This window comes from Oryctolagus cuniculus, chromosome 2 (assembly GCF_051225735.1).
Source record: "Oryctolagus cuniculus isolate XC-2025 breed Fujian yellow rabbit chromosome 2, ASM5122573v1, whole genome shotgun sequence".
Classification (NCBI taxonomy): domain Eukaryota; kingdom Metazoa; phylum Chordata; class Mammalia; order Lagomorpha; family Leporidae; genus Oryctolagus; species Oryctolagus cuniculus.
Window position 1 is genome coordinate 175,419,426 of NC_142868.1, and position 27,767 is coordinate 175,447,192.

Below are 27,767 nucleotides of genomic sequence, written 5' to 3' on the forward strand. Positions count from 1 at the left end.
CGGTAGACTACTCACAAAAAAGAACTGAATCTACAACTGATTTCTCAACACCAACAATGGAAAACAAAGAAACAATAACATTTTCATGGTGCTGCCTACAATCTTTAAGCCAACACTCAGAAAGGAAGGTGAATTAATAATACCTCCAAGCAAACAGAAACAAAGTTTATCACCAGGAAGTGGAGTTTAAGAGAAGTAACTGCTAAATTATTTTACCTAATTTTTAATATATAAAGTAATAACTGTTGAATTTAACTTTCCTTAAGTGGAAAGAATAATGAGAAAACATTGCCCAAAGGCAGACAAGAAAAGAGCCAAGAGCCGGCGCCACGGCTCACTAGGCTAATCCTCCGCCTAGCGGCGCCAACACACCGGGTTCTAGTCCCGGTTGGGGCGCCGGATTCTGTCCCGGTTGCCCCTCTTCCAGGCCAGCTCTCTGCTGTGGCCAGGGAGTGCAGTGGAGGATGGCCCAAGTGCTTGGGCCCTGCACCCCATGGGAGACCAGGAAAAGCACCTGGCTCCTGGCTCCTGCCACCGGATCAGCGCGGTGCGCCAGCCGCGGCGGCCATTGAAGGGTGAACCAACGGCAAAGGAAGACCTTTCTCTCTGTCTCTCTCTCACTGTCCACTCTGCCTGTCAAAAAAAAAAAAAAAAAAAAAAAAAAAAAAGAGCCAAAAATTATAAACCAACACTGCAGTTACAAACTTCAAAACACAAAGCTTCTTTTTAAGTTTGGAAAGAAGACTGAGGCTCTTTACGAACTCTCTTTAAGGAGAGTTGAGGCTTTATCTATTTTTAAAGTTTCTTATTTAGATTAAAAATTCAAAGCTGCTAGAGATAGCTGCTTTTGAAGAAAAATTTTTCCCAGTGTTAGTTCAGCCACTGATGAAGATAAGTAAAATTTGAAAGAGCAATGAAAAGATAAAGAATTGGCATTTTCCCAAAAGCAGTCATCCTAATGACAACATTCTCATGAGAAGCTGAATCCTATGGATATGAAGTAGTCAAGCAATGTCTTCAGGTATACTGTGCTGTAACCAGAGAAACAGAGGCAGGTGTTCAGCCTAGCAGTTAAGATGCCTGCATCTCAAATCAGAGTGCCTGGGATCAATAATAGTAGGCTCCCCTCTTGACTCCAGCTTCCCGCTAATATGGATGGACCCTGGGAGATAGAACGTGATGTCTCAAGTAATTGGGTTCCGGGCAACCGTGTGAGAGACGTGGACTGAGTTCCTGGCTCCTGGCTCCACCTCCTGTCCCAGGGATGTTGCAGGCATTTGGCGAGTACCAGCAGATGGGAATACTCTCCCTCTGCTTCTCTGTAACTCTACCTTTCTTTTTTTTTTTTTTTTTTTGACAGGCAGAGTGGACAGTGAGAGACAGAGAGAAAGGTCCCGTCCCCTACCCCACCAGCTATTTTCCTCTCTTCCATTCTTTATCCCTTAATTACTATGTATTGAGTTACTACACATTCTTAGAATTGTGCTAGATCCTACAGTAAGGCTAAGACCTGCTTTCCATTAAAAAAAGAATAGCAAGAGGAGGAACTAAGCAGCAAGGAAGAGCAGACACACCATCATTATTCCATATATGTCAGTCAGACACTAACTTGTGCACTACTGACCATCAGTACTAAAAGGGGAAATCCATAAGGCTGGGAAAGTTAAACTTTCTCAGAAGAGTAAGTGGACCTTGAAAGATGGGTGGAATTTGGCTACTACCTCACCTCAAGTCTACAAAGTTCACCAAAGAAGGGTCCACTTATGTCTCATTCACTGCTGTAAATCTAACCATCTATCATAGTTGGTGCCCAAAAAATTATCCTCAGAGTAAACAAATATTTAAAAACCCTTTCATGGCTGTCACCAAAAAAAAAACCAAAACAGATACTTGACATCTTAGTGACCTAGCTTCTGCCTACCTGTTTGAACTACCACCTGTCACATACCATCTAACATTCTTCCCAAATCATTCCAAACTACCGGAATTCCCAGGTACACAAAGATGTTCCAGGTGTCTATGCCCCTTTTTGCGCATATTTGTACCCTTTCCAACTTTTCTACTTAATAGCCTACTCTCTCTCCAAGAGTCAATTCAAGCATCAGCTACTTTGTGAAACCTTCAACCTCCTAAGTTCAGACTAACGTTATCTTCTCCACCATGCCTTACTCCTTGGGCCTTTTTTTCTCCCTACATTTATTTTAGCCCCTATATTCACTAATTACTACATCTAGCAGTGTCTGAAAAACAGCAAGCATCTGAAAAAAACTTTTTAAATTAAATATCAAATTGGGTAGAAGATAAATGACAAAAATAGAACTGAGAATAATTCCAGGCAACCCTTATCTAAAAAAAAAAAAAAACCACGTTTCTTTAAGGACATCACAAAATTGCTATGTAGGAAAAAAACAGTACTGGTGTAGAAACAGGGAGAAAGAATAAAGGCCAAGAAAGGGCCTACATGTCAGGTACAATCCTTCACACATGAAGAATCATAAGTTCACCCTTAAGTAACTGGAGGGCTGGCCATGCGAAAGGAAAGGTAGGCCTATCCTGTAATTCTCTAATGCTCAACAGCAGTGCTGTCCAAAAGAGCTTTTTTATGACTGCACTGTCCAAATGGTAGTCAAACATAACTTATGAGCACTTGAAAGGTGACTAGTGACACTGAGGAAGTGAGTTTTAATTTTCATTTATTTAAATTTACATGGACTTTTGTGGCAAGTATCTACTGCATTGGGCAGCACAGCTCTACGTGGCAGAAAAAATGGTTATAAGTGGCAGAATAAAAAAATATGTTTTCAAATTTTTATGTATTTATTTGAGAGGCAGAGAGACAGAGACAAGAGAGAGTTCCCAACAGCTAGCTCATTCCTCAAATGCCTGCAATGGCTACAATTGCTAGGGCTAGCTTAGAGCTGAGATGGCAATCCAAATCTCCCATGTGGATGGTAGGAACACAATTACTTGAGCCACCACCTGCTGCTCTCAGGGTCTGCCATCAGCAGGAAGCTGGAATCAGGAGCCAGAACTGGGCACTGAATCCAGGTACTCCAATATGGGATGCAGACATCCCAATCAGCATCTTGCAAACTACCAGGCCAAACATCTGCCTCCTAAAATATTTTTTAATTAATAAAAAGAAACATGTTATAGCAGCTATGAATCCTACCAATAGAGTGAGTTCCTTCTCAAATTAATCTCTAAAAGTGTCCAAGAGAGGTAGATGTTTGCCATAGCAGTTAAGACACTGGTAAAGACACCCATATCCCATATCAAAGTGTCTGGATTTGAGGCTCAGGTCTGCTCCCAATTCCAGCTTCCTGCCAATGTGCACCTTGGGAAGTAGCAGGGATGGTTCAGGTGCTTCCCTGACACTCAAGTGGGACACCTGGACTGACATTAAGGGACCCATCCTGGCTTCAGCTTGGCTCAGCCCTAGCATTGTGGGCATTTGGAGAGTAAGCCGGCAAACAGGAGCTCCCTCTGAGTATCTCTGACTCTGGCTTTCTGCCTGTTTATACATATGTCTGTCTGTCTCTCTCCCTCCCTTACTCCCTCTCCTTCCCTTTTTGCTTCTCAAATAAATTTAAAATATAAACAAATAAAAGTATCCAAGAAAAGAAGAGATAACTTTATTAAACACAAGCTTCCAACAAGTCCAGCAGTAGAATGAAAAGAGGTTAGGCTATATATATATTTTTAATCACATTATTCTACACCTGGAAAGGATTCAAAGATCATTTTACAAGGAAGGAAATCTTGCTTGTAAGCCAAAGGATTTTTTTGAAGCCACACAGGGAGTTATTAACAGAGTAGGAACTAAATGCCAGATTTTAAAATTCTATGCCCTGTTAATTGTCTTGATTGTGAGGATTTCACACACTTATATAAAATTGTCATCAATCATATGTTTTAAATATGAGTGTTACTGTGCATTAGACTTAAGACAAGCTTTTTAAAAAAAGGCACTATGGGGGCTAGTGCTGTGGTATAGCGAGTAATGCTGCCACCATGACACCAGCATCCCACCTGGGCACCAGTTCAAGTCTTGGCTGCTCCACCTGCAATCCAGCTCTCTGCTAACACCTTGGGAAGGCAGTGAGAGATGGCTCAAGTGCTTGGACCCCTACACCCATGTGAGAAACTTGGAATAAACTTCTGGCTCCTGGCTTTGGATCAGCCTAGCTCTGGCCATTGCAGTCATTTGGGAAGTGAACTAGCAGATGGAAGATCTGTCTTTCAGTCTCTGCTCCTCTCTCTCTCCCTCTCTCTCTCTCTTTGTAATTCTGCCTTTCAAATATATAAATGAATAAATATTTTTAAAATGTCACACTATATCTACTATTACAGTATCTTAAGTTTAATTTCAGGAGAGTTATTGTGAGGAATAAACTAGTTAAACATTTAAAGACTTAGTGCTTTGATATGCATACACACTACAGAAATGTTAGCTGCATTATCATTATTGGTTACTAGAATTCTGCCCTACTGACAAACTCGGAGAAATCTAAGTGAAAGGGTGAGCAAGACATGGAGTCAGAAACCTCAGATCACAGTTCTGGTTCTTGGGCAACTTCTCTGAGTCTCAATTCTTTGTAAAATGAATTAGTGAGACATGACGATCTCTAAAGGACCTTTCCAAACAAAAGATTTCAGAACAGGATAAGAGCTGTAGGAACGGAAAAGAGAAACAGATATGGGGCCCTTAGGGAAAAACTAAGACTTAAAAACTGGCTAGATGAACAGCATGATGGAAAATAATGAGTCAAATATGAACACAAAGTTTTCACTGAAGTATAAGTCAAAGATCAGCAGGCTGACCCAGGAGACTTATATTTATTATTCTAATAAATCAGCAGGTTCACCATGAAAATGAATATTTGTGACCTTCCATATCAAAATGTCAATCAGTACATCTACAAGGTACATTAAGGGACAGGCAGTTAGCTCAGCAATTAGCCCACATCCCATATCTGAGTTGCCTGGGTTCAATTCCTAGTTCCAGCTACTGATTCCAGCTTCCTGTTAATGCAGACCCTGGAAGGTTGTGATGATGACTCCCACGTGGGAGACCTAGATCCAGCTTTGGCCTTGTCCAGCCACACCTACTGAGGATATCTGGGGTGTGAACCAGGAGATGGAATTCTTTATCTCTCACTCATTATGTCTCTTTCATATCTATCTCTCTAGCACCTAAATAAATTTTTAAAAAATAAAAAATTAAATAAAAAGATTTTTTAAAGAGTTATTTATTTATTTGAAATGCAAGAGTTAGAGAGAGGCAGAGGCAGAGGGAGAGAGAGAGAGGTCTTCCATCTGATGTCTCACTCCCCAGTGGCCACAATGGTTGGAGCTGCGCTGATCCAAAGCCAGGAACCAGGAGCTTCTTCCAGGTCTCCCACATGGGTGCAAGGGCCCAAACACTTGGGGCATCTTCTACTGCTTTCTCAGGCCATAGCAGAGAGCAAGATTGGAAGTGGAGCAGCCGGGACTCAAACCAGCACCCATACGGGATGCCAGCACTACAGGTGGTGGTTTTACCCGCCATGCCACAGTGCCGGCCCCTTGAACAATTCTTTCAATGTGGACACAACCTCACTCCACAGGCAGAGCTCTCTGTAGACATCACAGCAGAACTTGTTTTCTCATAGACAGGAACTTGATGACTTCATCTTCAAATAGCTCAAAACCCCACAATAAATCTTGTATGCCTTTAAATAGTCTAGAGAGGCCGGCGCCGCAGCTCAACAGGCTAATCCTCCGCCTAGCAGCGCCAGCACACCGGGTTCTAGTCCCGGTCGGGGCGCCGGATTCTGTCCCGGTTGCCCCTCTTCCAGGCCAGCTCTCTGCTGTGGCCAGGGAGTGCAGTGGAGGATGGCCCAAGTGCTTGGGCCCTGCACCCCATGGGAGACCAGGATTAGCACCTGGCTCCTGCCATCGGATCAGCGCGGTGCGCCGGCCGCGGTGGCCATTGGAGGGTGAACCAACAGAAAAGGAAGACCTTTCTCTCTGTCTCTCTCTCTTTCAATGTCCACTCTGCCTGTCAAAAAAAAAAAAAAAAAAAAAAGATTCTAACCTACTCCTTTCACAGATGTGATTATCCCAGCAAAGTTATGCTGACATTCTGCTAGGCTCTACCACTATACTGTGCTATATAACATCCTTGGACAAAAAATGTAAAAATCATGATTGAACCTAAAATCTTTTGCTTATGTTCCATAGATGGAAAAAGATTCTGGCAACTCTGTGATGATGCTTCCAGGGCGACATTTCAAATATAATATCTTTCTCGGGATGCTGAACAGTACCTCAGTTATAACTGGTCAACACCGAGGTCAAACTGCAGGACAAAACACTTTAAAATAAAACTATTTATGCAGACCTATTGAGACACAGCCAGAATGTCTAATTATGTCTAGTCACCAAATTATGACTAGATAAAATGAAAAATGCTCTTGACTAGGCTAGAATCTGAGCAAGATAAAAAAATTCTTGGTCACATAGAAAAGCAAATGATGTGCTAAAATATGCCACAGAAAAGAGCTGCAGCCACCTGGGGACTGAGTCACTGACAGCCGTATTTTCTAGATAGCTGAGCTGACTGTTTTAGAATCTAATTTTAACTCTTACAATAGAATTCCCTCTAAAACATACCATGTGGCTCCTACCTGTTAGGAACATTAAGAATGTTTTTTCTTTTCTCAATAATTAAGGGTCAATAATATAAAGATTAGTCACTGAGAAGTGGCAAAGATGTAAACACAAATGCAGTTATACAAGATAGGATAATTGGGGCCAGCACCGTGGCTCAATAGGCTAATCCTCCACCTTGCGGCGCCGGCACACCGGGTTCTAGTCCCGGTCAGGGCGCCGGATTCTGTCCCGGTTGCCCCTCTTCCAGGCCAGCTCTCTGCTATGGCCAGGGAGTGCAGTGGAGGACGGTCCAAGTGCTTGGGCCCTGCACCCCATGGGAGACCAGGAGAAGTACCTGGCTCCTGCCATCGGATCAGCGCAGTGCGCCGGCTGCAGCGGCGGCCACTGGAGGGTGAACCCACGGCAAAGGAAGACCTTTCTCTCTGTCTCTCTCTCTCACTGTCCACTCTGCCTGTCAAAAATAAATAAATAAATAAATAAATAGAATAAAAAAAAAAAAAAAACAAGATAGGATAATTGGAATTAAGGGAAGAAACGTCTTTCCTGGGGCCAGCGCTGTGGCACAGCAGGTTAAAGCCCTGGCCTGAGGTACTGGCATCCCATATGGGCGCCAGTTGCTCCACTTCTGATCCAGCTCTCTGCTGTGGCCTGGGAAAGCAGTAGAAGATGGAACAAGTCCTTGGGCCCCTGCACCTATGTGGGAGACCCGGAAGAAGTTCCAGGCTCCTGGCTTCAGATCAGCGCAGCTCCAGGCATTGTAGCCAATTGGGGAGTGAATCACCAAATGGAGGGCCTCTCTCTCTCTCTCTCTCTCTCTCTCTCTCTGCCTCTCCTCCCTTTGTATAACTCTGACTTTCAAATAAATAAATAAATCTTTAAAAAAAAGAAATGTCTTTCCCTAAAGCAACTGCATCAAATTTGATTTCCTAAAAAACCAAACTCCAAGTGACATCTTGCTTCTTGTTCATGTATCAATTTTTCCACAAAAGTACAAATGAAGCATAGATGACTGTATTATATGCTGTGCAGTAAAATGGAACTTTTCATAAGATTAAATCGTTGGCTGAGGGGCCGGCATTGTGGTATACGGGGACACCAGACACCGACACCCCAAATAGCACTAGCTGATGTCCCGGCTGCTCCATTTCCAAACCAGCTCCCTGCTGATGGCCTGGGAAAGCAGCAGATGATGGTTCCAGTGCTTGGGCCCATGTCACCCACATATAGGGAGGGAGGAATCTCCTGACTCCTGGCCTCAGACTGGCCCAGGCCTAGCAGCCATTCGGGGAGTGAAACAGATATGAAAGACATATCTCTCTCCCTCCCTCTAACTCTTTCAAATAAATAAATAAATCTTTAAGAAAATAAACACATAAATAGCTGACTGAATCCTGATGCCATTTTCTTCAAATGCTTTCATTATCCTCTGCAAAAATCATTTTTGCTTCCCATTAATATCAGTCACATTCAACTCATCCCTGACTTTTAAAACATGACCCAATTTCATGAACAAGAAGCTTATCCTAACTGTTCATTCTTCCTTGTACTAAGTTTCTTTACAGAGCATATATCATTTGATTTAAAAAACACAAGCATGTTATGGTATGAAGAGTAGAAGACTTAGTCTATGGTTTTCATTTTACTAAACATAGAAAAAGGACAACAGCATTGACTGCTGAATGGAGTATCAATTCTTAATTTTCTCTAAATCCTATTTCATATTCTATTTTAAAGAGAGCCCCACACGTAAGCAACACTATTACGGGAAGATTCAAAGTCCCCAAGAGTACTTGGATAGGATCAATTTTTTCATAACTTCTATAATATTTTACTTTTTGAAAAACCTCATTCAGAAGTTAACTTAGGAGGCCAGCACTGTGGCATAAAGGGTAAAACAGCTGCCTGCAATACCAGCATCCCATATGGAAGGCAATTCGAGTCCCAGCTGCTTCACTTCCAATCCAGCTCCCTGCTAATGTGTCTGGAAGAGCAGCAGAAGATGACCCAAGTGCGTAGGTCCCTGTACCTACGTGGGAGACCCAAAAGAAGCTCCTGGCTTCAGACTGGCCCAGCTCTGGCCATTGGGGCCATTTGGGGAGTAAACCAGCAGATAGAAGATCTCTCTCTCTCTCTCTCTCTCTCTGTCTCTCCTTCTCTAACTCTGCCTTTCAAATAAATAATCTATTAAAAAAAAAAAAAAGGAAGACACTCCCTCTCTATTAAAAAAAAAAAAGCTAATGTAGTTAAAATTTGCAATCAAGATGGATAAGTATGGGGCTGGCGCTGTGGCACAGTGGCTAAAGCTGCTGCCTATAGTGCCGGCATCCCATATGGGCGCCAGTTCAAGTCCTGGTTGCTCTACTTCCCATCCAGCTCTCTGCTATGACCTGGGGAGGCAGTAGAAGATGGCCCAAGTCCTCAGGCCCCTGCACCCACATGGGAGACCTGGAAGAAGCTCCAGGCTCCTGACTTGGATCAGCCCACCTCTAGCCATTGCAGCCATTTGGGGAGTAAACCAGTGAATCGAAGACCTCTATCTCTATCTCTATCTCTCTCTCTCTCTCTCTCTCTCTCTCTCTCTCCATCTGCCTTTCTGTAAATCTGCCTTTCAAATAAATAAATCTTACCAAAAAAAAGAATGTTCAAAAAAAATGATGGACAAGTATAATTGCACCTGGGAAAGCAACAGAGGATGGCTCAAATGCTTGAGCCCCTGCCACCCACATGGGAAACCTGGATGGAGTTTCTGGCTCCTAGTTTTGGCTCAGCACTGTGTTGGCAATTTTAGCCATCTGAGGAGTGAATCAGCAGATGAAAAATCTCTCTGTGAGTCTCTCACTATGTCTTTCAAATAAAATAAATATTAAAAAAAAAAGAGCAAATGTAAGTATATAAGTATTCCCAAGAACCAACCTTGCTTCTTAGAAGGAATCCTAAAACTTTTCCACTATACACAGTATAAGTTCAGTAACTGTTGTCTGTTCTTTCTCACCAAATACATATTAAATATTTATTACTTTCTAGGTAGAATGCTAAGTAGATATAAGTTTAAAAAACATTTCAGCCTTCAAGGAGATCACAACCTAGTGAAAATATATATGGCTTAGTAAGCTAAATTTGCTTATAAAAATCGTCTGTAAACCAAAAACTTTTTTGCAGGAAAAAGATAAAAAGAAATTAGAGGCCAGCGCCACAGCTCACTAGGCTAATCCTCTGCCTGCAGCGCCGGCACACCGGGTTCTAGTCCCAGTGGGGGCGCCGGATTCTGTCCCGGTTGCTCCTCTTCCAGGCCAGCTCTCTGCTATGGCCAGGGAGTGCAGTGGAGGATGGCCCAAGTGCTTGGGCCCTGCACCTGCATGGGAGACCAGGAGGAAGCACCTGGCTTCAGATCAGTGCAGTGCACTGGTCGCAGCGCACCGGCCGTAGTGGCCATTTTGGGGGGTGAACCAATGGAAGGAAGACCTTTCTCTCTGTCTCTCTCTCTCTCACTGTCTAACACTGCCTGTCAAAAAAAAAAAAAAAAAAAAAAATTGGAACAGAGCTAGATTTCCATAGCAAGCAAAAATCTGTCACATACCTTGATCAATACAGTTCTCAGCCAGAGCAAAAAGCTGAGGTGAGCGTTCTTCAAGCAACTGCTGGTGAATATTCACACATCGCAAAGTCCACCACGGCAAGCTCTACGAGAAAAGCACCATGGAAGCTGAAATTAAGGAACTCTTGACAAAAAAAAGTTTTTTATTAATTGAGATCCATTTCTAAAACTGTTTGATATTCATAAAATTAAATTTATTCCTCAATAAGCTTATCCATCCACTGTCAGGCTTTCAATAATAAGACAAAAATCTACTTCAACATCTTTCACAAGAACAACATCTCACGGCCAGCACTGTGGTATGTACAGCAGGTTGAGCCATTGCCTGCAATGTCTCTTATGGGCACAGGTTTGGATCCTGGTCCATTCTGGCTACTCTGCTTCTGATCCAGTTCCCTACTGGTGCGCCGGTGAAAGCAGTGGAAGACGGCATAGTCCTTGGGCCCCTCCACCAACATGCGGGACCCAGAAGCAGCTCGTGATTCCTGGCTTCAGCCTGGCCCAGTCCCAGCTGTTGCAGCCATTTGAGGAGTGAACCAGTGGAGAGATCTCACTCTCCCTCTCTCTCTAATTCTGCCTTTCAAAGAAATAAAATATATCCAAACAAAAAAAAAAAAAAAAAGAAAAAGAATAACATCTCACCTCCATTCTCTCAAGGTCTGCATTTTATTTTAGCCACATGGATTTCCTGGTGCCATCTGGAACTTAGCACTCCCTCCTCTAAAACGTTTGCCATACTCATCCTGCTCTGCTCCAGCTCTCCATCACCACAACCCAAGTCCCAACCCCACTGGGAAACTTCTCCAAAGAACCCCACGTCGAGGTAGTATTCCCCTCACCTGAACTTTCAGAACATTATTTGTACTTCCCTTTGCAAATACTTCATACTGGATGCATTTATGTAACCTTTAGGTTCCAGTGTTATTCCCCATCTAGCAAGCGAGATAAGAAATTATATCCCCTTCATCTTTGTGTGCTCTTCAAAACAATGTATTTTCCACAAACTACACAGAAAGAAATGCCTTAGATTCAGATATTCCACAAAACTGGGGCAATGCCTTCCACACCCTCATGAAACCTCTTCCATGAAGCCTTCCCCTACAAGTGCGACACACACTGACTTCTCGCTTCTCTGAACCACTATGTTATTCTTAGATGCTGGTACCACCTCAGGTACCATTTGTTTTTGAAGTATGAAATTCTAGCTGGACATATATTTTTGAGAGTAAAGGTTATATTTTATACATTATCTTGCTAATACACAAGCTGAACACAGATTAACATTTTCTTTTATTTGCTGATGTTTGCCCTTGCTTGAATAATACATCTTCACTTAAGAAAACAAGAAACAATAATAAGCTGGTCATATAGAAGCATATACCCTGAAGAGTAAAAATCTCTATTAATGGCCCTAATGCCATAAGAAAACCCAAGACATTTATATTATTCATCTAGAGCTTAGTCAAATGCATATGCACTTGTGTCTGTATATATACAAATACAAGCTACAGAAGGCATTTTTAAAAGACTCCCTAAATATCATGGGTGACCAATACTGAATCATCTAAATTAAACTACTTTATTCTGAATTATTTTATTCATTAACTATATTTCATGAAGATATAAGAAACTAATTTTGCTTTTTTTTTTTTTTTTTTTTTTTGACAGGCAGAGTGGACAGTGAGAGAGAGAGAGACAGAGAGAAAGGTCTCCCTTTGCTGTTGGTTCACCCTCCAATGGCCGCCGTGGCCGGTGCACTGCGGCTGGCGCACCGCACTGATCCGAAGGCAGGAGCCAGGTGCTTATCCTGGTCTCCCATGCGGGTGCAAGGTCCAGCACCTGGGCCATCCTCCATTGCACTCCCGGGCCACAGCAGAGAGCTGGCCTGGAAGAGGGGCAACCAGGACAGAATCCGACACCCCGACTGGGACTAGAACCCAGGCGGAGGATTAGCCTATTGGGCCGCGGCACCAGCCGATTTTCCTTTTTTAATAGAATACCTACTAACAGAAGATCATGCTTGATGGACAAAAGCACTTTCTTACTTGGATTTAATTTCTTCATTTGATTAAAGGATTCTTCATTCCTTTCTCTACCGGTACACACCACAGCCTAGTTCCCTTCTAAACTGCTACTCATCTCAACTGCTACAACAAATAAATTCTGACTCTGTGATAAAAACCTAATTATTATTACTTTTTATTTAAGAGCAAGATTTATTTAAGTCAGAGACCTCCTGGCAGAGTGGTCAGGAGGGAAGCTCTAAGAGAGGATAAACCCCCAAAAGGCTGGTGGTAGTGGGGTTTGTAAGCACAATTTTGGGGAAGAAGCTGACAATCAGCACAAGGCTGGGACAAACCCATCAAAAGGCCTGATTTATATTATAATCTTTCACTCTGTTGGGTTAGCTCATGATAAAACAAGACTGCTGGGATACCTCACTTGTTTTACAGCAAACTGGGAGCTCAGCAGGATGGAATCACCACTAGCTGGCTATTCTCATGGTAAGACTGCAGACTCCTGAGGAATGGAGCAGGCACTTTTAATCTTGCTAAAGGTAACTTTTGGGGGAAGAAAGCGTTTTTTGCACCCTTAACTTTCTAATTACTAATGCTTTCTCTTAGTCCATATAAGGGAAGGTAGAATTATCTAACAAAAAGTTTCAAAACCATTCCCTGAGGCGCTACCTCATTTTCATTCTTTTCCTATCACTAAATCTAATGAAGTCAGTCTACATTTCAATTATCTGTCCTCTAGCCACTGTCAGAATTAAGTGAGTCAGGTTTGGCAACTCATTCTTTCTTTTTCGAGACATCAAGTCAAAAAGACTGTCTTTTAAAAAAAATGACATAAGAAATTGAACAATTACACGTCCAATCAGTAAATTAATTCAACACATAATCTTTATAGGAGGGAGGGGAATGTGAAACAAACATACAAAGAATAGCCCGTTTTTCTACTGGAAAATAATCTTGTTCCATTGGCCAAGAATTATTTAACAGAAAAATTGAGGCATTAATACAAAAGGAAATTTGTAGCCTCACTTCAGACAGTTTCTAGATTCTATTTCCTATTTATAGCACTAACTACAGAATAGTCTGGGAGAGAAATCATGCTGGTCAAGACCTCCTATGTAGCACAGAGAAGCAGTACACTCAAAAGTCACCCCACAAACATTCGCTGACTTATCCCACTCAAGAAAACTGATACTGAGAGAAGTCAACAAGCACAAAGGTCACACGGTGGTCAGGAGGCTGGGCCAGACAAATTAGTCTGCTTTCAAAGCCAAGATTCTTGGTGGTTTTTTTTTTTTTTAAGATTTATTTTATTTATTTGAAAGGCATAGTTACAGAAAGAAAGAGGTGGGGCCAGCGCTGTGGCACAGCAGGTTAACACCCTGGCCTGAAGCACCAGCATCCCATATGGGCACCGGTTCTCCACTTCTGATCCAGCTCTCTGCTATGGCCTGGGAAATCAGTAGAAGATGGCCCAAGTGCTTGGGACCCTGCACCCACGTGGGAGACTCGTAAGAAGCTCCTGGCTCCTGGCTTCAAATCGACGCAGCTCCAACCGTTGCAGCCAACTGGGGAGTGAAACATCAGATGGAAGACCTCTCTCTCTTTCTGCCTCTCCTCTCCCTGTGTAACTCTGACTTTCAAATAAATAAATAAATCTTTTTAAAAAATAAAAAAAAAAGAAAGAGGTAGAGACAAGAAAGAGGGATGTTCCATCTACTGTTCCTTTCCCCAGATGGCTTCACCGGCCAGGGCTGGGCCAGACCGAAGCCAGGAGCCAAGAGCTTCTTCCGGTCTCCAACACAGGTATAGGGACCCAAGGACTCAGTCCATTTTCCACTGCTATTCCAGGCAATCAACAGGCAGCTGGACAGGAAGTAGAGCAACAAGAACTCAAACTGGTACCAATATGAGATGCTGTCAACAGAGGCAGCAGCTCTACCCACTACACCACAACACCAACCGCAGCCAAAACTCTTTTTAACTCAACATTTACACACTACTGATTCTAGTCTATCACAGCTCACAGACTGGGTGAGGGGTTGGGTGCAGAAGGCAGGGAATCATCTTCTTTTACACTTTGACAAAAGTAACAGTATCACAACAACTTGATACATTTCTTAGGAGTCAGGCTACTCAAAAAGGCTAAATGTACTTGGACAAGTGAGTGATTTTTTTTTTTTTTTTTTTTTTTTTTTTTGACAGGCAGAGTGGACAGTGAGAGAGAGAGACAGAGAAAGGTCTTCCTTTGCCGTTGGTTCACCCTCCAATGGCCGCCGCGGCCGGCGCGCTGCAGCCGGTGCACCACGCTGATCCGATGGCAGGAGCCAGGAGCCAGGTGCTTTTCCTGGTCTCCCATGTGGTGCAGGGCCCAAGCACCTGGGCCATCCTCCACTGCACTCCCTGGCCACAGCAGAGAGCTGGCCTTGAAGAGGGGCAACCGGGACAGAATCCGGCGCCCCGACCGGGACTAGAACCCGGTGTGCCGGCGCCACTAGGCGGAGGATTAGCCTAGTGAGCCGCGGCGCCGGGGTGATATTTTTGATCACTTTATCTTCAAGTCAAGTGAAAAGCTGTTCAGTATCAGCCAAGAAATTAAAGTAACTCGCCTCTCCAACCCACAAAGCATGTCACCCACCAACAGCAGTTCACACAGTTACTAATTCTCCCACCTTGGGGACGGTACATGGAGTACTTTTCAAATGATGCTTAACATGCTGAATGACCAAAGTTTTCAACCAGCAAAACTTAAAACTTTAAAACTACCTCACATTAATAACCGTAAGTCTCACTAGAAAGAAAATAATGTTATTTAGCAGCCACTGCCTTGGTAATATTTACTTTGGTGTAAATCTATATGTAAAACCCTATATGACCATTTAACTCAGATCAAGTTGAGAGGAAATATTGTATTTAAGCTACTGTCACTAAAAGATCGAAGATAAGGCCCAACATCTGCTAACACATATTGAAATCCATCTATTAAAAGCTCTTTTAGGGGGCCAGCACCATGGCTCACTTGGCTAATCCTCCATCTGCGGCGCCAGAATCCCATATGGGCACCGGGTTCTAGTCCCGGTTGCTCCTCTTCCAGTCCAGCTCTCTGCTGTGGCCGGGGAGTGCAGTGGAGGATGGCCCAAGTGCTTGGGCCCCTGCACCACATGGGAGACCAGGAGAAGCATCTGGCTCCTGGCTTGGATTGGCGCAGCGCGCCTGCCGTAGTGACCATTTGGGGGGTGAACCAACAGAAGGAAAACCTTTCTCTCTATCTCTCCCTCTCACTGTCCATAATTCTACCTGTCAAATAAATAAATAAAAAATCTTTTTGGGGGAAAAAAAAAGCTCTTTTAGGGGTAGGCATAGTGAAAAAGACAGTGTGGAATGCCCAGAGTGCCTGGGTTTCATTCCCGGCCTGCTTCTGATTCTAGCTTCCTGTTAATGAGCATCCTGGGAGGCAGCAAGTGATGGCTTCAAGTATTTGGCTCCCTGACATCCACGTGGGAGACCTAGATATTGAAGACTAAGATGGAGTTCCAGGTCCTAGCTTCCGGATGGCTCAGCTCTGACTGTTGCAGGCATCTGTGCAGGAATTAAGCAGTGGATGGGAGATCTCTCTTTGACTATTTCTCTGTCAGTCTGCTTTTGAAATAAAGTAAAAGAAAAGAAAAAACTATTCTAGTATAACAGCTTCCAAACCCTCCAGCTCTTGTACAAGTAGCTGACGGAGGCATCACCTCTCTTCTTCCCCCTTCTTTAAATATGTATGGAGGGATGGGTGGATTTTTATCTGAAAGGTAGAAGGACACAGAGAAAAAAGATAGCTCATCCCCCAAATGCCGGCAGGACTGGGCTAGGCTGAAGCCAGAACCCAGAACTCCATCTGGGTCTCTCCCATCATTACCTGCTGTCTCCCAGGTTGCACACCAGCAAGAAGCTGGATCAGAAGCAGAAGCAGGACTTGGACCTAGGCCCTCTGATATGGCATGCTGGCATCCCAAGTGGTGCTTAACCCACTGTACCATAATACCCATCTCTCTTCTACACTTGATATTAGCCAAAAGGCTGACAAGCCATCCTACCTCTCTCTTCTTTAAAGCAAAGTCAAGGGGCTGGCATTATGGCATAGTGGATTAAGCCACATATGGGTGCCAGTTCGAGTCCCAGCTACTAATGCACCTGGGACAGCAGTGGGAGATGGCCAAGTTCCTGGGGCCCTGCACCCATGTGAAAGACCTGGATGAGGCTCCTGGCTCCTGGCTTCCGCCGGGCCCATCCCCAGCTGGAGATATGAACTTGGAGAGTGAACCAGCAGATGGAGGCTCACTCGCTCTCTCTTTGTAACTTTGACTTTCAAATAAAATAAGTAAATCATAAAAAAAAGTCTATATCTAAATTTAAACGCTTGGGGAAGTAAGCTATTAAACAGTACATAGCAACTCTACATTTAGCCAACAGAAATTTTGTGTTTGTTAATACCTTAAGCCAACACATAAACATTGGGAGATTTCATGCAAAATTTAGATTTACAACTTCTGACTATATGGGGTCTGCATCTAAATCCAACCAAGATGCAATAATCACTAAAAACAGGAGTTGGCAAATTATATCCAGCCTGCTGCTTGTTTTATGCTACCCCCAAACTAAAACTAGTTTTTATATTTTCAAATTATTGAGAAAAATCTAGAAAAGTATCTTGTGTCACATGAAAAGCACATGAAGTTGAGGCTGGTACTGTGGCATAGCAGGTAAAGCTACCACCTGCAGTACTGGCATCCCATACGGGTGCCAGTTTGTGTCCCAGCTGCTGCACTTCTGATCCAGCTCTCTGCTATGGCCTGGGAAACCAGTAAAAGATGGCCCAAGTCCTTGGGGCCTGCACCCACATGGGAGACCTGGATGAAGCTCCTGGATCCTGGCTTCAGAATGGCCCAGCTCTGGCCATTGTGGCCATCTGGGGAGTGAACCAGAGGATGAAAGACCTCTCTCTCTCTCACTCTCTCTGCCTCCCCTTCTTGCTCTGTGTAACACTGACTTTCAAATAAATAAATAAATCTTAAAAAAAAAAAAGAGAGAGACAGTTTGTAATGCGACATCCCATAACAGAGTGCCTGGGTTTGAGTCCTGTCTCTGCTTCCAATTCTAGCCTCCTGCTAATGTGCACACTGAGAGGCAGCAGATAATGGTCATGTATTTGAGTCCCTACTACCCATGTGCGAGACCCAGACTGAGCTACAGGCTTCTGTCTTTGGTTTGGCCAAGGACCAAATGTTGAAGACTTAGGGGATAAATGGGCAGTTGGAAGACTTCTCTCATTCTCTCTGCCTTTCAAATAAATAAAAATATATAAATAAATTACCCATTCTCAGCTATTCTGGTACACAACAGAAAACGTACTAAGAAACCTTGGTAGGGACCCTTTTCTTCCCTTACCTGAACAGCTGTCAGTCTGTGTCTTACGTGCACTAGGATAATGCGTGCTACCAGCAGCAGTATAGGCTTTGCAGTCAGGCTGTAGATTGATTCTCCATCTAGAATGAGCAGGCTCAAAACAGCTGCATCCAGTCTTTTGACCTGAAAAAAATTTGTAAGTTAAGATGCTATAACTTAACAAAATAACGATCTTTATGTATTCTGTAGTAATACATGTATTTCCCAGCTAATTCAACCATGAAACAAAGGCATTAATCTACCATACAGTTATTGGCAACAGACAAAATCATAGTACTGCAAATGCCTAGAGATCTGCAAATCCAGCCTGCCCTGACAGGCTCAAACGCTAGAGGAACAGGGCACTCAATTAAAAAAAAATGTTTAAAAAAAGGAAGAGGTAACTCAAGAAAATGCTGGCATCAAAAGAGTATCATTGCTTCATATATTTACTTACAATAAATATCATCTTAACAAAAACATTATGTTAAGGATTTTTATTAAACACCTACATTTCACTCACACTTTATTAGCTGGCAAATGTCATTACACAGCATGTCTCAACTTCATAATTCCTATTAAAGTCAAACAATCCACAGGCCTTATATATCAAATGTTGTATAGGCCCACAACTATGGACCAGATTGCACAGGTTTCCTAAAAAAAAAGATGTCTTTGAAAAACTCACTCCTCTACTCAACAGATTTTCTACAATGAACAAAGTACCCGTGTTTCTAAAATGTGGATTGCAGAATTTTAACAGCTGCCACAAAGTAGACAGCAGGAATGCTTAATTATTAGTAATATGGACTCATTTCACAGGCAAAGGAGGGTGTCCTTTCTCTGTTTTTATTAGATTGCAGGCATGAGTAAATTTTTTAACTGGAGCCTCAGCTTCATCAATTATAAAATGAAATAAATGAACTCACAGGGTTTCTCTATGAATTAAACTAAATGGGGTAGGTATTTGGCATAGTGGTTGCATAGCTACTTGGGATGCCCAAGTGTCTGGTTCAGGTCTCACCATTTGTATAATGAACCAGAAAATGGAAAATTCTCTATTCCCCCACCTCCTGCCTTTCAAATAAAATGAAAATTAAAAAAAATTTTAAAGAATTAAACTAGATAATCCAAGTTATGCCATACCACAGCTCAATAGTAAACACTTTGAATATTTAATATTTTGAATATTGTTTAAAGTAATGAATAAAGGCAATAAAGAAATAGCCATGAGTTCGTCCTGTTCTACTTTAATCTTCACTGAGAAGTGCAGAGAAACTCCAACATGAGTTAACCACCACCAAGCCACAAATAAAGCTTACTGTTCTCAGCACTAAAAGTGGAAGGGATTTAAAAAAATTTTTTTTCAGTAATTAAGGTAACAGTTTGAACCAATTACAAGTGCCTCAATTTTAGAAAAGAAATAGGTCCATAAAAGTGAAGCCGTAACTTTGCACACCTCAAACCAGTGTTGCTCCTAGCACCCGCGGCTACCTACTCCACAGATCTCCTTCTTCCTGCCCTTGAGCAGGACCAAAAGCTACTGCTAGGCATTAGGAGGGCATCAAAGACTAGGCTAGAATGATTTCTATCCTTCTGATGGGCACAATTACATTATGGGGATGTGAAAAACTGAGATACTGGATACTAGAAGAAGATCCACTTTGGAGAAGAAATTCATTATGAGTTCAGACTTGGATGAGTCTGAGGTACATGGCAAGAATCCCATTTGGAAGTACTGAATAAATAGGTTAATATAATTTTTTATTTTTTTTTTAAGAATTATTTTATTTATTTGAAAGACAGTTACAGAGAGAGGTAGAACCTCTTGCATTCCGCCAGTTCACTCCCCAAATGACCACAACGGCCAGAGCTGAGCCAATCTGAAGCCAAGCCAGGAGCCAGGAGCCAGGAGCTTCCTTCGGGTCTCCCACATGGGTGCAGGGACCCAAGCACTTGGGCCATCTTCTACTGCTTTCCCAGGCCACAGCAGAGAGCTGCATCAAAAGAGGGGCAGTCGGGATTCCGATGCTGCAGGCTGGGGTTTTAACCCGCACTGGCCCCTACCATGCTGATTTACCAACTCAAGAGAAGTGGGCCTTCAGCCTAATGGTTAAGAAGCTTGCAACCCATATCAGAACATCGGGGGTCAAGTCCTGACTCCAGCTTCCTGCCAGTACAGACCCTGGGAGGCAGGAGTGACAGTTCAAATAGTGGAGTTCGTGGCATCCACGTGGGAGACCAGAACTGAGTTCCCAGGTCCTGGCTTCAGACTGGTCCAGCATTTGGGGAGTAAGCCAGTGGCTGGGAGTGTTTCTCCATTCTCTCTCATCTCTATTTCTCTCTCTTCCAAATATATATAAAAAACATATTTTTAAAGAGCTCAAGAGAACTTGTCTAACTGCCCAAACTACTTCCATCCTCATGGAATCATGTTGTAACATCCAAGCCAAACTGGTGAAGACAAGAAGACATAAAGCCTGACTTTAACAAAAAGAATGCTGGGCTGGTGTTGTGGCATAGTCAGGTGCCACATATGGGTGCTGGTTTGTGTCCTGGCTGCTCCAGTTTCAATCCAGATCCCTGCTGTTGTGCCTAGGATAGGAGTGGAAAATAGCCCAAGTACTTGGGTGTTTACACCCACATGGGAAACTCAGATGTGGCTCCTAGTTCCTGGCTTCACCCTGACATAGTTCTAGCCATTGAGACCATCTGGGGAGTGAACCAGTGGATGGAAGATCTCTCTCCCTCAATCTCTGTCACTCTGCCTTTCAAATAAATAAATCTTTTTAAAAAATCTTTATCCCAAAAGTTCAGATCATTATATTCTGAATAAAATCCCTAAATAGAAACAATAAACAAGTCATATAATAGAGTAAGAAACAAAATTATACAAGCAGATAACCCATGATTTCTGGATATTACTACCTCCAATACTGAAAGCTAGTAGTCAGTTACCAAACCTCCTACTTTTCAACACAAAGCTCTCTAGCAATGATATTCACAAATAAGGCAAAGGGCCAGCACTGTGACATAGGGGTAAGCCCGCTGCTTGTAGTGCTGGCATCCCATATGGGTGCCAGTTCGAGTCCTGGCTGCTCCACTTCTGATCCAGCTCTCTGCTAATGCAATCGAGGAAAGCAGCAGAAGATGGCCCAAAGCTTTGGGCCCCTGTACCCACGTGGGAGACCCAGAAAAAGCTCCTAGCTTCGGATCAGCCCAGCTCCTGCCACTGGAGCCATTTGGGGAATAAACCAATGGATGGAAGACTTCTCTCTCTCTCTCTCTGCCTCTACCTCTCTGTAACTCTGCCTGTCAAATAAATAAATAAATCTATTTTAATTTTCTTTCTTTCTTTCTTTCTTTTTTTTTTATTTTTGACAGGCAGAGTGGACAGTGAGAGAGAGAGAGAGAGAGAGAGAGAAAGGTCTTCCTTTTCCGTTGGTTCACCCTCCAACGGCCGCCGCAGCCGGCACACTGTGGCTGGCGCATCGCGCTGATCCGAAGCCAGGAGCCAGGTGCTTTTCCTGGTCTCCCATGCAGGTGCAGGGCCCAAGGACTTGGGCCATCCTCCACTGCACTCCCGGGTCATAGCAGAGAGCTGGCCTGGAAGAGGGGCAACTGGGACAGAATCTGGCGCCCTGACAGGGACTAGAACCTGGTGTGCCGGCGCCGCAAGGCAGAGGATTAGCCTATTGACCCACGGCACCAGCCATAAATAAATCTTTAAAAAAAAAAAAAAAAACTGCTATGTGAAAAAAATCTTCATTTATTAAAAAAAATACAGCAAATAATACTTAAAAGAAGAAATGAATGAATAAACAAATTTATTTTCCTAGTGTTACTCATGCATCATCAAGACATATTTAAATGGTTTTCTATATCTTCTTACCCTATGATCTAACACTGACATTCTAACTGAGTTCTAAATGTGCTTCCAGAGATTTTGAAAAATGGCCTGCTTTAAAGAGGATTATTTATATTTTCAATAAAAAAGACAAAGCAAAGATTATAACTCCCTTAAGAACAATCCTCAGTGATGAGAGCATATGACATATAAAAATGCATATTTATCAACATAATAGTGGAAAAAGCTCAATATGTAGAAACCCGAGACAAACTTAATATAACCCCAGATTCCCATGAGCTCAATCTTTAAGTGTGAGAGATGATCCACTGCTCAGACAAAGGCCTCAGTGCTATTCCTCAGGGGCTGAAAAGCACCAGTCTCAAAAAACAGCTCAATAAATGCCAAAGTCATGTTAAAAGAGGGAAAAATTAATTTTGCTGTGATGACTGTATTCCATGACCATAAAGTATATTCACAAATACTTGCACCCCACAAGAACCAACAAAGATGAATCAGCACAGGAAAATGGCAGCTAACGCATACCGATGTGCCACTCCCCAGGTTCAAAACTTTAACTCCCTCTGTCTCCCAAATAAATGCTTCCATCCTTGGAAAGCTGGTAAAGAGTGTAAATATTAAAACTTTCTTGAAAACAACTTGGTATTAACCCTGAAAAAGCTGAACAACCCTATATCCTACAACAACTCCCTGGTGGATATATGCACATGTAGTGCAGCCTAATATGGTCTGACTGTTAAAGTCTCCCTCGAATTCACGTACTGAAATCCTCGCCTCCAAGGTAATGGGATTAGGAGGCAGGGGTCTTTGGCAACTGATTGGCTCATGAGAGTACAGCTGTTTTGATAGGGTTCATGGCCTCAAAAGAACTCAAAGAGCCAGCCAGCCCTTCTCACCAGGCGAAAACACAGACGAGCAGCACTATCTATGAGGAAGCAGCCCCTCACAGACTCTAAGTCTGCTTGCACTTTGGTGGAAGTCTCCAGAATTGGAAAAAATAAATTTCTGATGTTTGTAAGTCACAGTAATTTGCTGTCTCCCAAATAGTTGGAGAAGGGTTTCTAAGTCTCTTGAAATACTGATTGCCTCGGCCGGCGCCGTGGCTCACTTGGCTAATCGTCTGCCTGCGGCGCCAGCACCCTGGGTTCTAGTCCCAGTTGGGGCGCCGGATTCTGTCCCGGTTGCTCCTCTTCCAGTCCAGTTCTCTGCTGTGGCCTGGGAGGGCAATGGAAGATGGCCCAAGTTCTTGGGTCCCTGCACCCGCATGGGAGACCAGGAGGAAGTACCTGGCTCCTGGGCTCGGATCGGCGCAGCGCCGGCCATGGGGATAAGAGTGGGGATAAGAGAGGGAAGAATTCTTAAGTGTTGAAATTTAACTGAAATGTGATCCCTGTTAAACATAAGAGTGGGGATAAGAGAGGGAAGAGATGTACAATTTGGGACATGCTCAAGCTGACTTGCCCCAAATGGTAGAGTTAGAAACATACCAGGGGACTCCAATTTAATCCCATCAAGGTGGCATGTACCAATGCCATCTCACTAGTCCAAGTGATCAATTTCAGTTCACAATTGATCATAATGAAAGGACTAAGAGTCAAAGGGAGCACATAAACAAGTCTAGTACCTGCTAATACTAACCGATAGAATAAATAAAGGGGAGAGTGATCCAACATGGGAAGCGAGATACTCAGCAGACTCATAGAATGGCAGATGTCCTAAACAGCACTCTGGCCTCAGAATCAGCCCTAAAGGCATTCCCATCTGGCTGAAAAGCCCATGAGAGTATTTCAGGCATGGAAAGCCAAGACACTCTGGCAAAAAAAAAAAAAAAAAAAAAAAAAAACTTAAATGAAAGATCTCTGTGAGTGAGATCCCAGTGGAAAGAACAGGTCTTCAAAGAAGGAGGTACCTTTCTCTGAAGGGAGGAGAGAACCTCCACTTTGACTATGACCTTGTCTAAACAAGATAAGAGTCGGAGAACTCAAAAGGCTTCCATAGCCTTGGAAACTCATGACTGGAGCATAGGGAGATTACTGATGCCATAAACAGGAGTGTCAATTTGTAAAGTCAACAACAGGAGTCACTGTGCACTTACTCCTCATGTAGGATCTCTGTCCTTAATGTGCTGTACATTGAGGCTTAATGCTATAACGAGTACTCAAACAGTATATTTCACTTTGTGTTTCTATGTGGGTGCAAACTGTTGAAATCTTTACTTAATGTATACTAAACTGATCTTCTGTTAAAAAAAAAAAAAAAAAAAAGAAGAAGAAGAAGAAATTAGCAATTCCCAACTTGACTCTCACTGGGATTAAACATGACAATAGGTCTGATCTGATTTCATCATCATTTAAAAAATCATCTATTATTTTTCACTTTATGTTTCTGTGTGGGAGCAAACTGTTGAAATCTTTACTTAATGTATGCTAAACTGATCTTCTGTATATAAAGAGAATCGAAAATGAATCTTGATGTGAATGGAAGGGGAGAGGGAGTGGGAAAGGGGAGGGTTGAGGGTGGGAGGGACGTTATGGGGGGGAAGCCATTGTAATCCATAAGCCGTGCTTTGGAAATTTATATTCATTAAATAAAAGTTAAAAAAAAAAAAAAACAACGGAAGGAAGACCTTTCTCTCTCTCTCTCTCACTCACTGTCTATAACTCTCTGTCTCTCTCACTGTCTCACTCTGCCTGGCAAAAAATAATTAAAAAAAAAAGAAAGAAAGAAAGAAATACTGATTGCCTCAGCACTCAAGGTGGCCAAGCGTAGCCAGGGAACAGTAAAAATAGCCTCTTCTTAGCACACTGTAGCAAATACTATCATTTTTAAAGTATGCAATGCTTTGAAAATCTTATAAATGATTTCCAGATGTGTTCCTAATAGCACTGAACATACCAGACAAAAATGGAATCAAGAACATAATAGATGTATAAATTATGGTATGTATATTCACACAATTAGAAAATTACATAACACTAAAAATGAGTAATAGTATACGTTCAAAAGTCTATCATTGAGGGGATGGCGCCATGGTGTTGTAGGTTAATCCTCTGCCTGCATCACCAGTCCCATATGGATGCTGATTCTAGTCTCGGCTGCTCCACTTTCTATCCAGCTCTCTGCTATGGCCTGGGAAAGCAGTAGAAGATGGCCCAAGTCCTTGGGCCCCTGCACCTGCGTGGGAGACTTGGAGGAAGCTTCTGACTCCTGGCTTCAGATCAGCACAGCTCCGGCCGTTGCGGCCATTTGGAGAGTGAACCAACGAAAGGAAGACCTGTCTGTCTCTCCCTCGCACTGTCTGTAACTCTAACTCTCAAATAAAAATAAAAATCTTTTTTAAAAAAAGTATATCATTGAACAAAGGAAGTCATAAAGAACATATGCTGCAGATTTCACTAATAAGAAGTCCAAAATTGGCAGCATTAAACATCTATGGATACATACATAGCTGTTAAAACTATGAAGAAAAGCAATGGAATGATAAACACAAAATTCATGAGAATGATCCATGAGAGAGGGAAGCCAAGGATGCTGCCAGGAAGCCTACAGAGGGGATCATCTACGGCAGCATGTGCCAACCCTTAAGAAGTCACAGCACAGGGAGAACACAGTACTAACTGCACAACAGGTAAACAGAGAAGACTGCTAAACAAAAAGAGAATATAGTTTGAAGGCTCTCACGAACCCAGGCCCTTCACAGTTGCTGAAACAGGAAATTAACGTTAGAGAAGCAAGTCAACAGACATATTCTATGATGCCAGTAACATTCTACCTCTCAAGCTAGTTAATAAGTACAAAGGAGACTTAGTATTAAACAGCACATGTTTCATATGCTCTTTTGAATATCTGAGTTAGTTCCAACACAAAAATGGAAACCAAGGACTTGCTCGAAGTTTCCTACGCTCTGATGTGAAACCCATCCAGTCTGCTACTTGGCTCCACTCCAGCAGTCACAGCATTTTCCCCACAGCTCCATCCTCTTCTCCTCACCCTGCAACGGCCGCTGTGGCCAGCACACTGAACCGATCCAAAACCAAGAGCCAGGTACTTATCCTGGTCTTCCATGGGGTACAGGACCCAAGCACTTGGGCCATCCTCCACTGCACTCCCGGGCCATAGCAGAGGGCTGGCCTGGAAGAGGGGCAACCGGGACAGAATCCGTTGCCCTGGCTGGGACTAGAACCTGGTGTGCCGGTGCCGCAAGGCGGAGGATTAGCCTAGTGAGCCGCGGCACCGGCCAATAATATTCTTTTCATATCACCAATGAGTATCTCTGGGCCAGACAATTTAAGAAAGTAAAAAAACTATCCCTAGGCGGGCGCCGCAGCTCACTAGGCTAATCCTCTGCCTGTGGTGCCGGCACACTGGGTTCTAGTCCTGGTCCGGGCACCGGATTCTGTCTAGGTTGCTCTTCTTCCAGTCCAGCTCTCTGCTGTGGCCCGGGAGTGCAGTGGAGGATGGCCCAAGTGCTTGGGTCCTGCACCCCATGGGAGACCAGGAGGAAGCACCTGGCTCCTGGCTTCAGATCAGCACAGTGTGTCAGCCACAACACGCTGGCAATAGCAGCCACTTGGGGGGAGAACCAATGGAAAAACTATCCCTAGCAGTCACTCCTTTTTTTTCTTTGCTTTTCTTTTTTAAGATTTATTTTATTTATTTGAAAGGCAGAGTTACAGAGAACGGGATCTTCCATCCACTGGTTCACCCCCCAGATGACCTCAAAGGTCAGGGCTGGGCCAGACTGAAGCCAGGAGCTTCTTCCAGGTCCCCAGGAGCCATTCTTTAGCAGTGTAGCAAAACTTACCTTTCCCAGAACAAACATTAATGTAAGTATGGCAATATAAGCAACTGGGTGAGTGCCACAGCTGACTGTGTTGTCATAAAAAGAGCAGTTACCAGAGCTCCACAGAATGGGGAAGTGTCTGAAGAGGAGACTGAGACTGACAATGGAACTTCTGGAAACAACGGAACATTTGAATAAGCAATCTCAGCAAGGCACAGACTACGAAGTCGCAACTCTTTCCTTCCTACTAGTAACTCTGGCTCATGAAGACCCACTCGTGAAGAATCAATGCCACAAGAACAACCATACCTCACTGAATTGTTGGCACAAAACAGATGGCAAAAAATCCTGAGGGTGTAGATCGACAGGAGGCCCCGTCCAGTTACTCTGAACAAAAAGCTGTAAACTGCTCACGCCAAGCAGGAACGTCAGCTGCTGTCTGCATATAAACATGATTAAAGAAACAGACATGAGCCACTCTCACCAAAGCACCGCAAGCACACTATCTCATTTCACGTTGACCATGCAAAAACGGCCAACCAACATTTAGCGAGACCATCCTAGAGTAATACTAAAAAAATTCTGAAACTTAAGCAACCTAGGTCTGCAATGTTCAATAGTATAACTATAAACCATACATGGCCCTTTTAAATTTAAATGAATTACAATTAAATAAAATTTAAATTCACCAACTGCAGCCAATACCTAATTTGAAAATTTCTAGCAGCTGCTTTTTTTTAAAGAGAGAGAAACTTATTCCTTTCTTTTTTTATATATATTTTTATTTATTTGAAAGAGTTACACAGAGAGAGAAGAAGAGACAGAGAGAGAGCCATCCACTGGCTCACTCCCCAGTTGGCCTCAATGGCCAGAGCTGCACCGATCCAAAGCCAGGAGTCAGGAGCTTCTTCCAGGTCTCCTATGTGGCTGAAGGAGCCCAAGGACTTTGGGCATCCTCCACTGCTTTAATCCTCCCGCATTAGCAGGGAACCAGATGGGAAATAGAGCAGCTAGGACTTGAATTGGCACCCAAATGGGATGCTGGCATTGCAGGTGACAGCTTTACCCACTATGCCACAGCGACAGCCCCCTCTTGTTTTTTTGTTAATGGATATTGGGATGGGGATTGCCTGCACAAATGCTATAAATTTGCTACCAGAATCTAGCCTACATCTTTTTTTTTTAAGATTTAAAAAAATTTTTTTTCATAGTGCTTATGCGTATCTTTAAAAAAAAAACAGATTTTATTTATTTATTTGAAAGGCAGAGGCAGAGAGAGAGAAGCAAAGAGACAAAGACAGAGAGGGAGAGTTGAGAGAGAGTGAGTCTTCCATCTGCTGATTCACTCCCCAAATAGCCAAAATGGCTGGAGCTGGGCTGATCTGAAGCCAGGAGACTGGAGCTTCTTCTGGTTTCCCACGT

At 43.1% G+C, this 27,767-nt stretch overlaps 1 protein-coding gene across 2 annotated transcripts in view; it reads right to left on the reverse strand.

The window, feature by feature from the left end:
- TTC27 (tetratricopeptide repeat domain 27) overlaps window positions 1-27,767 on the reverse strand; it is a 214,578-nt gene that overhangs the window by 182,936 nt on the left and 3,875 nt on the right. For both annotated transcript variants that reach the window (XM_002709924.6, XM_051843020.2), the window contains exons 3-5: window positions 26,655-26,784; window positions 17,698-17,838; window positions 10,235-10,337 (exon numbers count right to left, since the gene is read on the reverse strand). In XM_002709924.6, coding sequence (XP_002709970.2) covers window positions 10,235-10,337; window positions 17,698-17,838; window positions 26,655-26,784 — 374 coding nt within the window. The remainder of the gene's footprint in view (window positions 1-10,234; window positions 10,338-17,697; window positions 17,839-26,654; window positions 26,785-27,767) is intronic.